Consider the following 16097-nt stretch of genomic DNA (forward strand, 5'->3'; position numbering starts at 1 on the left):
AAACCAAATGGGAGGCCTGTAAAGTAGGAATTATGAATCTTTGTTATATCTACATTAGTTCCATAGCTGTCACTACATAGAACTCACTCTTCCCTAAATTTCTGTGTTCACACAATTATCTTTTTTTTTCCCTTTTCCTTTCTTTGTCCTTCTCATGCATTCATCAGGATCAGTAGGGACATCTTCCATGAGAAAACCTCAGAGTAGCTCAACCTAAAAGATGTACACCTAGGCCTCCTTTCCCAAGTCTGAATGGTCAATTTACATCTGACATCAGTGTTCTCAGCTCACTGTTCATAATGAAACCAAGAATTTGTCCACACAGACTAAGGATTTCCCACATCCCTATTAGGCGTGCCCTCTCCCCTGCAGAGGTTCTCACCCAGAGGATCCCCATCTTTTCACCAGAGACAGGTCAGCCATTCAGGAAGAGGATCCGGTGGGCAGGAAATGTGAAGGAACCAAGTGGGAACTATATGAAGAACTATGTGAACACAAGTATACAGATTCGCCCTCATTCTTGCCAAGTATTGCTCTTCTGTAGACACCTCCAACAAGGGTCCTCATCTAAAGCTGCTCATGGAGCAACAGGCAGAAGCACGGGAGGAGAGCAGGAGATATTTCAGCAATACCAAGTTCTCAAACCTGTGGCAGGCATAATTTCTCATCCCAGGAGTTTTGCTCTGCAAGTGTCCTTTGTTCCCAGGGAAAACAGTTGGGGCTATAGGGTGGGAGTCAGAAAAGAACTGAAGAAACATTAGACAGACTCTATCTGTGTAATGACCACAGTTTATATAAATGTATGTAAAAAATAATAAAAGTATAATAAAATGTCACTTTAACATGCCAAAAATCAAGGCCACCAGGGTCAAAGACAGTCAAATGAACAGTCATGGGAATGGGATATCAAAAGCAGAGTATCTGAAATGCAAAGAAGTTTAGATGCAGCTTTTACACATTAGTCTTAGCATCCAGTTGCAGGATAGAAAGTTAAAAAGAACCAATATTAACTGAAAACGTGCTCTATATTATACTTTTTTTTTTAATGATAAGAAAAAATATTCAGATTGGCGAAATAGGCTTGCTTGAAGTCACACAATCTGTGAACAGTTGAGCCAGGAGTAAAACACAAGGCCATCTGGCTCAGTACCTAACCGTTTCCACAATATCAAACTCTCAGGGAAGAAGAATAAAATGGAGACCTGGTCAAGGTGCATCAATTTCAAAGTACAGGATCCTTCTAGAGAGACAGGTCAACTTATATGCTTGAAATGGGAAAATGCATAAACATCACCTGTATTGAATCTGACTCACCCATATTTCCATCTTTGTACAAGAATTTTATATATATCTTTAGGGGTCATGCTAAGCCCTCCATATGATGTAGTTTCTAGGAATGGATTTTTTTTTTTTTTCTCAAGCTTTCTTCATGTCCTTTGTTGGGACTTACTGTATGACCAAAATTATGCCAAGCTAATATTAGCAACTTCACAATGTCTGGTTATTGTTAATGTGGTATAATAAAGAATATGTCACTTGTCAATAGTCTATATACATAACTTGTTCTACAGACCATGACTTTAAAAATTTTTACATACCATGTTGAAAATGTTCTTCATTTAAGATTATTTTCCATCATCTTTGCTGAGCTAGGTATCATCTCACTATAGACATGAATTCTCTTATTAAATTTTATCTATAAAGATGTCTCATAAGTATCAATCAGGTTCCTAGTATTTATTAAGGCTTGAGCTAATACTGAGAAGGCTTTTCTGTGTTCAGTTCATTATGATTTTACCACCGTTATGAATTCTCTGGTGTACAGTGAGTTGTGACTTCTGGATGAACGCTTTCCCACATACAGTGCACCGATAGGGTCTTTCCCCGGTATGAATTCTCCGATGTAAAACAAGGTCTGACTTCTGGGAAAAGGCCTTTCCACACTCAGCACACACGTAAGGTTTCTCTCCTGTATGAATGCGCTGATGCCCTGGGAGGTGGGACTTCTGAGAGAAGGCTTTCCCACATTCACTGCATATATAAGGTTTTTCTCCTGTGTGAATTCTCTGATGTCCAATGAGATGTGATTTCTGACAGAAGGCTTTTCCGCATTCACTGCATTTATAGGGTTTCTCTCCAGTATGTGTTCTCTGATGTATGATGAGCTGTGACTTCCGGGAGAAGGTCTTTCCACATTCAGTACATTCATAAGGTTTCTCCCCAGTATGAATTAACTGATGTGTAATGAGTTCTGTCTTCCTGCTGAAGGCTTCCTCACATTGAGCACATTTGTAGGGTTTCTCCCCAGTGTGAATTCTTTTATGTATAATGAGGTGGGACTTCTCACAGAAGGCTTTCCCACATTCAGTACATTCATATGGCTTCTCTCCAGTATGAGCTCTATGATGTATAATCAGCTGTGACTTCTGGGAGAAGGCCTTCCCACACTCTCTACATTCGTAAGGTTTCTCTCCAGTGTGAATTCTCTGATGTATAATAAGGGGGGATTTCTGGGAGAAGGCTTTCCCACATTCACTACATTGATACGGTTTTTCCCCGGTGTGAACTCTCTGATGTATAATGAGGGATGATTTTTGAGAGAAAGCTTTTCCACATTCAGAACATTCATAAGGTTTCTCCCCAGTATGAGTTCTCTGATGTACAATGAGATGAAACTTCTCACTGAAGGCTTTCCCACATGCACCACAATCATATGGTTTCTTTCCAGTATGAATTCGTTGATGTACAATGAGCTGTGACTTCTTAGCAAAGGCTTTTCCACAGGTAATACATACACAGGTTTTCTCCTTAGTTTCAACATTGTGATATTGAATAAGGGATTGTTTACTATTAAAAATGTTTCCACACTGATTATTATTACAGGGCATTACTCCATTGTGAATTATTTCAAGATTAGAATCAGATGCACCATGGCTAGATGATTTTCCACATCCAAAGCTCTCATCAGGGTTTTTTCTTGAATTGCTCTTATTACAGCTGTGTAGGTCAACATTGTATTTCAAGTTCTTTTTAAATACATCATAGTTATGGGATCTTTGCCTTAAAGTATCTGGCTCTATGCACTCGTGAAATATTTTTCCCAGTGGATTATATTTATGGCCTGACTCCACAGTGACGGTTTTGTTGTTGATGACTGCTACTTGCCTGAAAAGTCTGTCTTGGTTTTCCTGACATCTCTGCAGCTGGCCACCATCTTGACTGACTTTTAAGATGGAGTAAAATGAACCATCCTTTGTGACTCCTTTCAGGATATTATTACGGAAGGAAACAGACCCCAAAATACATGATTTGGTGTTGTCAAGGTTACTTTTCCTGTCTAAAAAAAAAAAAAGAAAGAAAGAAAGAAATAAAACAACTGTAAAGAACAGAATGCAGAAGAACAGAACAAATGACTAATTCAATGTAGCTGATGAACTCAGAACACAGGGATGGGGACAGGCCATCTCGTAGGACAGTACAGCATAGAGTACGATCAAATGAATGGATGGAAATGGATGTTAAAGAGAAAAAGACTCATGGGAAAATTAGAACTGAAGGACACAGAAAAGAATCTGTGTTACCACTCTAATCTGGATTATTCTTTTAGAATCTTTCCATTTTCTTTGCTTTCTAAATGGAAACCTTTTTCACCTTTTGAATTCATTTTTCTTATAAACCATTGTTATATATATATTTAACTACTTTTATCCTGCCACCACTCTCCACAGAAACAAGGTCCCTCTGTACTCAAAATACTTAAACTCTCCTCAGTCTAGTTTCCTAATTAAAAACAATACAAGCAACAGAAAAATCCAAGATCCTGCTAAGGATTCAGAATCAGATTCACACTTAGAACCCAAGATTATATTCCACAACTTGTCATAAATACCTTCTATATGAACCAAGGGAAACTAGCAAAGTTCTCTCAGAAAAGCCTTAATTCTCTAACTTCAGGTTTTGTTCAGATATGCTCTCCCCACCACAATCTGCCTTTAACCTCCTCCTTCAGCATCATCGACACTTTATATACTTTCAAAGCAGCTACAGCTGCATGCTCTGGAAAATGCCTTCTCAAATTATTGTATCTTTAGATTCTCATTTTCTCTAATTTTTAAAACAGCAACTATATTTGACATATAATGGTGTAGAGCCCCATACCTGAAGGTCTTACTATCTAAAATGCGACCTATGTTCTTGGGAGGAATTTGCCTTTCTATTGCCTCTCATAAAAGGTGTTAAAGATAGACATATATGCAGAGAGAAAGATCAATAAGAAATAGCTGCCCCTTATAAAAGCTCACAATTATTTAATTATTTGTTTAATGCCTACTAAATTCTCAGCACAGGGACAAAGAATAGAGATTTCAGTAGGAACAGAATGTAAACCTCAGGCATCAATCAATTAAGAAAACAAGACAAACTGATACTTCACTTCCCTTGTCTCCCATCTGCCTGATTTTCATCCAGATAGATCCAGTCTGGCATGTCTCTCTTTATGATCCATGGATCTTCTCCTTGTTCCAACTTAGAGATGACATCTGGTTTGGAAACTGGATATCCTATTAAATGGAAATCACAGAGGAACTGGGAAAAAGTGGAGGTGTAGTTTCAGGAAGGCTACAAGGAAGCAATCCAGGGGGCCCTTAGCAAAAACAGTGACCTCCGTATGGGAAGGTCTGAAGATCATTAAAGTCATTATATATGTCAGGAACTACAAACCACAGCACCTGATGAGGAAAGGCACTTGGATGGGCAAGTCTGAGTCAGGCAGGGAAGCCATCCTTACCCATTGAGACCAGGTGACTGAAGTTCTCCAGCATCACATCCCTGTACAGGGTCCTCTGAGCGGGGTCCAGTTGCTGCCACTCCTCTTGGGTAAAATCCACAGCCACATCCTTGAATGATACTAAGGCCTGTAATAGTATATTCCTATTCAATCTGAAGTGATCATTCTCATCATTTCTACTGCAGTATATAAAACTAAACTATACCTAGTTTTGCATCACCGTATTTGGGAGGAATAAAACAAAATCCTGGTTTTACAAGAAGAGCCAGATACAGATCAGGAAACAGAAGATGCTTACTTGATGCAAATGGTAACTTAATAAATGATAAGGGCAGCATGCAAATAACTGAGAGGAAGACAGATTATTCAAAGAATAATACTGAAACAACCGGATAGTCAACAGAAGAATTAATGTTGAATCCATATGTTAAAGGTAGAATTGTAATTCACATATTAAAGTGCTAACCACCAGTTTCTCAGAATGTGACCTTATTTGGAAACAGCCATTGCAGATGTCATTCTATGAGGTATAATCTCATGAGTCTACAATCCACATGACTGATGTATCAATAGAATTGACTGTTCCCTCACAGCCTTCAGAAGGAATCAACCCTGCTGACAACTTGAGTTTTGACTTCTAGCTTCCAGAACTATGAGACAATAAGTTTCTGTTGTTTAGTCCACCAAGTTTGTGGTACTTTGCCACAGTAACCCTGGCAAACAAATACACCATATCTTACGTCTTGGATAACAGAAAACACAGATTCTGGATGAGCAAAAATTTAAACTCTAAAAAGACAGCCAAGAGCATTAAAGTAACAAAACAAAATATGGGAAGACTTTTAGTAATAATTATAGAGCAGAGAAAGCAAAACATTAAAAAAATAATTATAGAGCATAGAAAATAAAACATTAAAGGTAAAACACACATATGGAGAATCACAGAATGTCAGAGTTCTGCAAAATCATAATCTAATCCCCTCATTTTATAGGAAAATAATCATAGCTTCTCCTCAATGAACAGTTTCCTTATATATGCAATACTTAATAACATAATGAAGTACATCAATTACAACAGCAATACTGAAAACAGATATAATGAGAAATATGCAGAAAAAATGATGAAAAAAAAGTAACAGATTATTGATGTGACATTAAAATAAGAGATGTGGGTAAGTGTAGTCATAAGGTATTTCTGGAGGGGAAAGTGACTATTTTAATTATGTCACCATCATGTTCACAACAACTGTCATCTAATAGCAGAACCTGAGTGATCTCTATTATTTTAAACTGTTTTTCAGCTTTTCCCCCTAAAAATTTCATTATTATCAAATGTTGCTTTCAGAAAAAGAAAAATTAAACACTGTTTCAAATAGCCACATTGCCCTGCTTAAAAGCATCCTTAGGTTCCAACCTGTATACACAATCAGTCTCGCCTCAGCCATCTCAACCTTAAAGGACCTCTGATCCCACACCAAGTCCCACAGTCACACCATCAAGCTGCCAGGAACTTAGTTTGTCCTTTAAACAGCCTTCTTAATTTTCTTGTTTTACATATATAAGAAAAACTGCAGATTAGTGGTTAAGTACTTGGCAGAGACTATATACACTGAATGTATGATTAACTCGCAGATTTAAAAGCAGGTGTTCTGAATCGAGAGCTTGAGTTCTTGACCACGCACTCCACACTGCCTCCTTGATACTGTAAATAAGATCTTTTGTATCTTACTGTTTTAATAACACCCTTGGGCAAACTTCCCATGAAACACCCTATTTTTCAGTTTTCCTCAAATTCTCAGCCTTCCTAAAACCACTCTACTTTTTCTACTTTCGCAAATGTTTCTCATCCTTATCCTACTTCCCTCATGATCCAAAGTTCAATAATCTTCGATGCCTATTTTCTACTTCCTTGGAAAGCTGGTTGCTCCCCAGCTCTGCCTTAGCAGTTCCTGGCTCCCATGTCTATTACAGAACTTTTATTTGTCAAGACTGGTTTCCATATCTATTTACCCAAGTTTCCTCTGCATTCCTCCAGGAAAAAACCATACCTAAATCTTCTTGAGATACTCCACAGCCAGCCAGTGCATATGGCATACATTAGGTACTCAACAATGTGTTTGCTAAAAGGAATGAATGACGATTATAGAGAATAAAAGGAAGTTCATGTTTAGTTAAAAATACTTCTGTGCATTAATCAGTTAGAGTCTTTTGATCTGAAGAACAGTGACATGAGGGAAAAAAATACATGTGGAATGTAGAGCACATCCATTCTGACAGGAAGATTAATAAATGTAATTCTAATGTTCAGATTTTGCTTTATTAATTTTACTCAAATGCTTTGGGGTACCTGGGTGGCTCAGTCAGTTAAGTGTCTGCCTTTGGCTCAGGTCATAATCTCAGGGTCCTGGGATCAAGCCCTGTGTGGGGCTCTCCTGCTCCCTCTCCCTTTGCTCCTCCCCCCAACACTTGTGCATGCTCTCTCTCCCAAATAAATAAAGTCTTTAAAAAATTACACTCAAATGCGTCAATAAACTAAGTATGTATAAATTTTGTTAATTGTGAGAAAAATAATCAGTGGAAAATTGTACTTTTATCATCTGTAAACACCTTTTTGTGGCTTGGATGACTGGGATAATGGAGTTGGAGGAGAGCAGGTGTTAGAAAGAGAAAGGAAAAATAGACATGTGTGCAATGACTTCACTTCTGGACACTCTGAAAAAAATAAATCCCTCTTCCTACAGGGAGAGGCATATAATCAGTTAATTAGCTCTGGAAGCTGGATGTATTAAGCTAATAACAAATCCATTTTCCTTATCTAAAGCTGCTCTAACAGAAATACAAGACTAATCAGATAGGTGATTTTAAACTTTCCAGTAGCCACAATCAAAAACCAATTTTCAAATATATATATGTATATCTCCCAATACATTCAAAATATCATTTTTAAGTGTAACCAATTTTTAAAAATTACTAGTGAGCTTTTGGGAACTAGATCTTTAAACTCAGTATGTATTTTACACTTATGGCACATCTCAATTCAGACTAGCCAATTTAAAGTGTTTAGTGACATGTGGCTGGTGGCTCTATGCTGGACAGCACAATTGGAAGCTACTGACATCCAAAAGAAAACAATCCTATCTTTTTGCAATAGAACTCACTTGTTAAGCTTTACTGTAAAATATACATGAGATTTCTAGATTTGACAATAACAGTGATGATGACACAATACTAAAAATAACAACAACTAACACTTAATGTGGAACAAACTCTCCCCAGATACACTTCCAGGCATGGTTTGATTTGCTTAACTCTCACAACAACCCTATAAGGATTCCAATCTCCATTTTAAAGAGAAAAAACAGTCCCAGTTCAACCAGGCTGCAAAGAAATATTATGCATCTGCCAAGATAATAAGGAAATTTGGGTACTGTCATGGGAAGATATTAAAAAACCTTTACACGAGACAGTAAAGTTAAAAAACTAGTTGCAGCATGGAATGTTTACTCTAACATTATTTTCCAAAGGAAAAACACAATAAAGAGACACTTGGATATTTGTACTTTCATACATACACACTGATCACAGTTACACTCATACTGAAAATATCTGGAAGATTACAAACAAATGGTGAACACTGATAATCCCAGGGGGATGAGAGTTTAAGTTAAAAAATCAGTTTTTAAATTTTTATCATTTATATAGTTTAAAATTTATATACTGTGTATATAGCCAATGTTGGCAAGGAGAAAAAGTAAGACAAGCTACTAAAAATGGAAGCGCAGAGAAGGAACTGGTTTTGAGTTGGACAGTGATGCTACATAATCTGAAGTCACAGCAAAGGGTATGAGCACCAGGGGCCCATGCTCTACAAAGCTTTGCCAGATAATTATAATTTTAAGAACTGCCCTTTGGGAGGGGAAAATATATTTTGGAAGACCATTCAAAATGTACCCATTCTGTGTTATTTAGACAATAGGACAATAGGAAGCCTCTGTAATCAATGCGGTCTTCTAAACCAGAAATCTAACAAATTTTTTCCATAAAGTTTGTATTTTCAGCATTGCAGGCCATACGGTCTCTGTTGTACTTACCCACGATGGCACCGTGGCAAGGCAACAACCATAGACAATAATACGTGAACAAAGGTTATGGCTGTGCTGCCAGTGAAACTGTTCATAAAAATAGAGAACTGGATTTGGCCTATAGGCCAGAGTCTGATGAGCCCAGCTCTGAAGATTAAGGCTCAAGGCATTTGGCTATGGCATTATGATACCTTCCCTCTAAAAGAGATCATTTGATGATACAGCTATAAGAAAGCTACTGTTGCATTTACCCCAGGAGTGTTGGTGAGAACACTGTGTACTCCATCACCTAGTGAAAGACCCAGAATGGAAATCTGTTTTAGTCTTACGCAGCAAGAAATAAAATGGAGAGAAATGTATCTGTTTTCTCTTTAGAAGACTGCAAATCATGACACTGATGATGTCTGCAAGATCAGAAAACTTGGTACATCCATTTTTAAAAATGTTTTCAGGCCAGGTTATCCAAATGTTACCTAGAAACCCTTTCTAGGTCTTGATCTTTATTTTGGCTACCTTTTCCCTACTCCAAATTTTAGCTGTCTGTACTTTCCCATTTGACTGGGCAGAAAATGAAAGAGGAAAATTTAAAAATTAAAGATAAAAGCAACTCACCTGGGACTTCATTTTCTGCTCTCTTCTAAAAGGGCAGATGCCTGAAAGAGCAAAACTGGTGATGAAAAGGACATTTTCATAGACTAGACTTGGTCCGCAGCTTCCTCATTCACCAATCCAGAAACATTCACCGCTAGACATCAGGTGGATGATGGACAACAAGGCACAAGGTTGTTTGGTCCTTGTAGAAGGCTCAGGAAGCACTAGGTGAAGGAGTCCACTTATGACTACACTATAATAAACAGAACTTGATCAAGATGATTTAATTGTATACATATGTTTCATATTGACTCACTAACAGCTTATTATTCCCCTATGAACCAGTAATTCTATTGGTAGAATAGTTTTATAAGGCAATAAACATGAATAGATTTACAGTAAGATTAACAGCAGATGGACTTCCTTGGCAATAAGAACGGCCATGACCAAACGGAAACCTGAGAAATGTATTCCCTTATTCCCTGGAAAGAATCAACACTTGAATTCCAATAATCTACCAAGAGGTCTTTCATATTTTCCCTCAACTCAGCACAAATTCTCCTGCCAATCGATATTCATGGACCAAAATGTTAATGTTAAGATGTTTTCTGTTTAAACTGTAATTGCAGGTTTTCGACAGAGCAGTCATCTGCGTATAAAAATGGTGATAGGTTGGAACCACTTATACAAGAGAATATACTGCAATGCAGGATGGTATATACCTGGTCGATTTTTCTCAGCCCCAGGAGGAGTCATGCAGACAAGACTGAACTGGTTCAGAGGCACTGAATGCTCCCATGACAGGGAGACTGTTTTATGTGCTGTTTTCCAGGCGCTGTCAAAACTGATCTGAAAGGAAACAACCAAAATAGCGATGCTCATGTCTGGGTACCCGGCAGGTGTTCATTTAAGTGTTTCTTGAATAAAATATAAAATGACTTCAACAAGCTTAAGAAAAGGCCGAAAGTCACACTTTTGGTAATAATGCATCCTTTTTTATTTGTTCGGTCTTATTTCAAAATGATCATGGGGGGGGGGGGGATGGGGAGGCACCAGGCTCAGGGTGCAATGGTGAACCGAGAAGGGGTCTGACGTTTAAGAAATCAAGGGATGCCTAAAATGGCAATTTTAACTGTATGTAAAAGTCTTTCCCAGTAAATTGGGGCTGATCATCGTGACTAATCGCATTATTGCTCCGTCCAAATTTCCGAATCCTAGGGCCTAGCAATGACACACCCACAGAATTCCCCCATGACCACCACATCACGGACCACGAAAGGGATATCCCGGTCATTTAGTCCAAGCCTCCTCCCCACTCACTGATTCTCCAGAGTCCCCTAAATCACTGACCCCAGTCAGTCCCCTTACACGCCATTTCTGATCCCACAGACAACCCCATCACTGACACATCATTGCCCAATTACTAATCTCATCCCTCACTCCAACTCTGACTCCCCAAAACACCCGACACCGATGGCACAAACCTCCCCACAACGTCCCCACCCATGACTTCATAAACCTCCACTGACCCTCGCGAACCCCTCCCCTCCTGTTACCAATTAAACGGACTCACCGCACGGGCCCGCCTTCTGCCTTGCGGCTCTGTTATCATGCCCCGAGCCGCCCACCACCGCTCTGGCAGGGACGGCTGTCACAGCCATACTGGCGAACTCTCCAGCTTCCTGTCTGGGAGAGTGCAGCGCGGGGCTCCCGAGCCTGCGCTGTTCCGTACCGGGCGGCTTTGCCCACTCGGCCGCCCCGGCCGCTTTGTTCAGGAGGCAAGATGGCGGCTCCCAGGCTGTACCTCGTGCTGGGAGCCGCCACCTTGAGAGTCCGGTCGGGTCCGTACGGCGGAAGAATTCGATTTATTCCTAACTTTGGACTGTGCCACGGCGACAGGGAGGGCAGGAGGCAGACGACGGAAGGGAGGATAATACAGACCAGTGAGGTGTATTATCTTAACCAGAGAGGATAATACAGACCTCTCTGAGGTGCAGAGAGATTTTACAGGAGGATTGGGGAAGAAGTTTTGAGTGCTCCGACCTCTATTAAAAGATTGTATTTGGTGAAGGAGGAGGAATTGGGGATGTTAAAATACTCTCACGGACGACACTGAACGTGCTTGTAAATGGTACAGCCGCACCCCCGGAGGCTGTACTTGCTGAGAGGGGTGAACCGTGGACTGGTACAGTCCCCTCCGCAGAGATGCCCGGCGGAAAGGAGGAGCCGAAGTAGTGGAGGGGGTGGCTGGGGCAGGGGCGGAGGACGGGAATCAGTCGCAGAAACGAACTTTAAAAACGGTTGTAAGGAATCCTCTAGGGGACAGTACTCCTGGAGGAGGGAGGAAGAAAGGAAAACAGAGACAGGGAAGAGACTGAGGCCCCGAGCGATGGCACGGAGAAGCCGGAGGAAATCGGGGCCGCGATCGAGGGGCAAAGGGGAGGCCCGTGTGGGCGGCGATGGCAGCCTGGAAGGCAGCAGACGGGGCGCAGCGGAACCGAAGAGGGGCACTGAAGGTCACAACGCGGGAGACTCCGAGGCAGAGGGAGATGGAGACAGGCAAAGCGGAGACTGAAAAATAAGGGGGAAAAATGGAGAGGTAGCGAGCGAGGAGGCTAGATTTCAGGAAAACATTACGGGAAAAAATAACGAACCTACCGTAACGGTTAGGTCTTACGCCAGGCTTTTATATATTTATAAAATATAAATGAATGTGTGTGTGTGGGGGGGGGGGTTCCTGTGTGTTAACATGTTTCATGGGCTTAAATACATCCGATTTTGAATCATTGTTTTAAAAGGAGCCATTATTTTTGGCCTATGTAATTAAATGAGCAACAATTTCACATTGAGCACTTTAATTTTTCATGTCAAGTAAGAACAAATCTGGACTTAGGGAGTGATTTTATTCAGAAAGATGATTGGCGGGGCACCTGGGTGGCTCAGGTCTGATCTCAGGGTCCTGCGTCAGGCTCCCTGCTGAGCGAGGACTCTGCTTCTCCCTCTCCCTTTCCGTGCTCTCGCTCTCAAATAAATAAAATCTTTAAAAAAAAAAAAAAAAAAGTTTGCAATAGAGAGAACACTTAAATCTGAGAAATCTGCAAGCATCTCAAAATCAAATTGACCCCGCCCCTGACTCGGTTTTTTTGGTTTTTTTCTTACATAGGGTTAAGACAGGTTAGTGGGAACACTGAAGAGGTAGAAGTGTGCATGTGGCAAAAACAGGGCACTTTAAAATGTTTCTGGGGGTCCTCAGATTCTGAGAAAAAGCTGTTAAGGGAGGATGTTCTGCATATACATATTGCTTTGGTATGTGTTTAAACTTAGGGAGGAGCCAAAGCTTAGATCCCCGTGGGAAGAGAGAGGCCTAACTTGACTTGTCAAGACAAAGAGGATAAGAAGTGGGCAGCTGATTCCCTTCAATTTAAACTTCCACAGCTACGTCAATATTTATCGCATGCCTGGGGCTTAAGACAGTGTAGCTCCTGTGTTAGGCACTAAGGGTGGAGTGATGATTAATTCAGAATCCTCAAGGAGTGATGCCAGTGGAAGCTGTAGATACTAGAAGGAGCCAAACCAGAGAGCCTTGTAGGAATAGTACAAACTGCTGTTCTCCAACCAAAGAGTGATGAGAAGCTGTCCTTAATATATCTCATTAAACAAGAAACTGAAGGAGAATATTCCTTCATAATGAAATAAATACAAATTAAAGCTGCAGTAAGATACTAGTTCTCATTTATTAGCTTGGTTTTAAAAAAAGGTATTCTAATTCTGGAAATATATGGTGTTGATCAGGCCACGGGAATCAGGAATTCTCACATATTGGTAGGACAGAAAAACGATACAGCTCCTGTATAAGTGGTTTAGCAATAGCTAACAAAAATACATGTATTAGTTGTCTGTTGCTGTGTGATCAATTACCTGAAACTTAGCAGTCTGCAACCATAAATGTTTGTTGTCACACATTTCTGTGACTCTGGGAACCGCTTAGTTGGATGGTTCAGATTTGGTCTCATGGGGTTGCACCAGGGCTGCAATTGTTTCAAGACTCAAATGGAGAAAGATATGCTTTCCAAGTCAATCAAATGACTGATGATAAGTCTAAGAATATCATTTTCCCAGCTCAGTTCCTTAATGTGTGGACCTTTCTATAGGCTACTTGATTATCCTGACATGGTAGTGGTCTTCCCCCTCCTCATGCTTACCTCATAACGTGATAGCTGGCTTCTACTAAGCCCAGGTGAATCAAAGGAGGGAGAAAAAGAGAGCATACATGGGCACATAAGATAGAAGCCACAGTCTTTTTTTTAAAAAAGATATTATTTATTTATTTGACAGGGAGATAAAGAGCACAAGTAGGCAGAGCAGCAGGCAGAGGGAGAGGGAGAAACAGGCTCTCTGCTGAGCAGGGAGCCCAATGTGGGACTTGATCCCAGGACTCTGGGATCATGACCTGAGCCAAGGGCAGCTGATTAACTGACTAAGCCACCCAGTTGCCCAGAAGCCACAGTCTTTCTAAAACCTAAATTGGAAATGATACCTCCTTATTGCTTCTGTATTCTGTTTGCTAAAAGTGATTCAGTAAGGCCTGCCCACTGACAATCAAATGGGAATTGAGCCCCACCTCTTAAGGGGAGAATTGTCATGTTCTTGTCATAACTTTTACCCTTTGATTCAGAAACCCCACTTCCAAGAATATATTTCAAAGATGAATAAGCAAAAAAAAGGGACAAAAAAGGTCAAAAGATTATTCATTACAATACTGTTTTTAATATTGTAAATACTAAAATAAGCTAAAAATACTATTTTTAGTATTGCAATGAGTAATTTTTTGGTCATGTTTTTAAAAGACAAACATCTACTAACAGAGGTCTGGTTGTATAAATTACGGTATACACATAAAACGTATTATTCATCAGTAAGAGAAAAATCTCATAACTATATGGAGTGAAATTTAGGATATAATGTTATAGGGAAAAATAAAAATAGTTTATTACCACTTAGTTTTATAAAATATGAAAATGAATGAATATGTATACAGTCAGGTCCCATTATTCATTATAGCCATGTTCTATATAAGGTTGTTGCAAACAGAATTAGTGAATGCTGAAACATTGCTCCTAGGTGAAATATATAAATATATATTCACATACATATACATAAGACACGTACACACATAATACATATATATTATAGGGATTATAATCTTAAATTTTACAGGGTGTACTACTTTTACAACAACCTTAAAATCAATTCATCCTGGTAGATTCTACTTTCTTTATTTTACAAAAGAGAAAATGAAGTATTCCGAAGTATTAAGTTACTTACCTGAGGTCACTCCATTTACAGGTGCCAGAGTTGGATTTACCAGAGTGGCCCCAGCGCTGGAGTTTCTAACACTATACTACACTGCCCATGTTGTCTCCATCCTCTTGAAAGCTGGAATAAGAGGAAGAACATCCCCTCAGTTCAGCCTCACACGGAAATGTGTACATGAGGCAACTCAAATGTTTCATTGTTCTGTGCATTTCTGCTATGACTACAAAAGTACCACATTGGTCTGGAGGTTACAGGTCAATTTTAGAAATTAGGTAAATTTGAAGATATGGCAAAATGAAGATCAACTGTATATATATTTACCTGAAAAATAAAAAGCAAATAATGGAAGAATAAATGATCAAAATAGTATCTGTAAAGAATGCTGTTACTTATCTACTAATATGTGAACTTACCTCAAAACCTAGTGGCTTAAAACAACTCATATTTTTTGTCTCTGTGTGTCGGGAATCTGGACATGGATTACCTGGGTCCTCTGCTTTGGGGTCTCCCATAAATATATCATCAAGGTATTGGCCTAGGCTGGGGTCTCATCTGAAGGATCAAATGAGGAAAGATCCACTTCCAAGCTCAATGACATGATTGTTGGCAGAATGCACTGTCTCAAGAATTGTTGAATGAAGGGCATTCACATCCTTGCTGGCTGTTGGATGGAAGCTACACACAGTACTTTGCCATGCGCGACTCTCTAACCTGTGACTTATATATCTAATGAGGCAGGAGAAAGAGTCTGTAAGCAAGATGGAAGTCACAGTCTTTTAAAACCTAATCACAGAAGTAACACTCACCTTATGTTGCCATATTCTGTTGGTTCAATGTTACTTATTCATATGGAAGGTATTGCAAAGGCTATGAATATCAGGAGGTGGGAATCATTGCCCATAAAAGATACTGCCTACCACAGGAAAGAAGAAAATAAGATAGAGGGGACAGAGATAGTACATAGTATTCTTTGAATGTACATGTTCTGTTGATTTCACTTTAGAACCTCAAAAAATTACAACATTATGAAACAAAATTAGTTATAAAACAACCCCAAAGTTCTACTTCTGGCCAAAGTGAAGTCACAAGGCTTGGACTATACTTTTACCTGAAATTATGGAAAACCCAAATAAATGTATGAAACAATGGTTTGTAAGACATTGGACATCAGGGGGCGCCTGGGTGGCTCAATGGCTTAAGCCTCTGCCTTCGGCCCAGGTCATGATCTCAGGGTCCTGGGATCGAGCCCCGCATCGGGCTCTCTGCTCAGCGGGAGCCTGCTTCCCCCTCTCTCTCTGCCTACTTGTGGTCTTTCTCTGTCC

The 16097-nt window shown here is 39.8% G+C and overlaps 2 protein-coding genes across 4 annotated transcripts; one reads left to right on the forward strand and one right to left on the reverse strand.

The window, feature by feature from the left end:
* Nucleotides 1-771: 771 nt before the first annotated feature.
* Nucleotides 772-11220, reverse strand: LOC131831783 (zinc finger protein 300). 2 transcript variants are annotated; one of them, XM_059174064.1, is made up of 6 exons: nt 11033-11220; nt 10182-10308; nt 9481-9521; nt 4787-4913; nt 4437-4559; nt 772-3337 (listed from the first exon to the last, which is right to left on the reverse strand). In XM_059174064.1, exons 1-6 carry the CDS (start codon nt 11069-11071, stop codon nt 1779-1781), a joined length of 2016 nt encoding a protein of 671 aa, XP_059030047.1. In that variant the 5' UTR covers nt 11072-11220; the 3' UTR covers nt 772-1778. The 2 variants fall into 2 exon arrangements, with proteins under 2 accessions (XP_059030047.1, XP_059030048.1); XM_059174065.1 differs by having other exon boundaries at nt 772-3333; nt 4433-4559.
* A 30-nt stretch (nt 11221-11250) lies between these two features.
* On the forward strand, nt 11251-15796 carry LOC131831786 (uncharacterized). 2 transcript variants are annotated; one of them, XR_009353801.1, is made up of 2 exons: nt 11251-12124; nt 14806-15796. XR_009353801.1 is itself a non-coding variant. In XM_059174068.1 (2 exons), exons 1-2 carry the CDS (start codon nt 11588-11590, stop codon nt 15045-15047), a joined length of 630 nt encoding a protein of 209 aa, XP_059030051.1. In that variant the 5' UTR covers nt 11298-11587; the 3' UTR covers nt 15048-15796. The 2 variants fall into 2 exon arrangements, 1 of the variants encoding a protein (XP_059030051.1); XM_059174068.1 differs by having other exon boundaries at nt 11298-11975.
* Nucleotides 15797-16097: the final 301 nt, after the last annotated feature.

The sequence above is a fragment of the Mustela lutreola genome, chromosome 5 (genome assembly GCF_030435805.1).
Source record: "Mustela lutreola isolate mMusLut2 chromosome 5, mMusLut2.pri, whole genome shotgun sequence".
NCBI classification, from domain to species: domain Eukaryota; kingdom Metazoa; phylum Chordata; class Mammalia; order Carnivora; family Mustelidae; genus Mustela; species Mustela lutreola.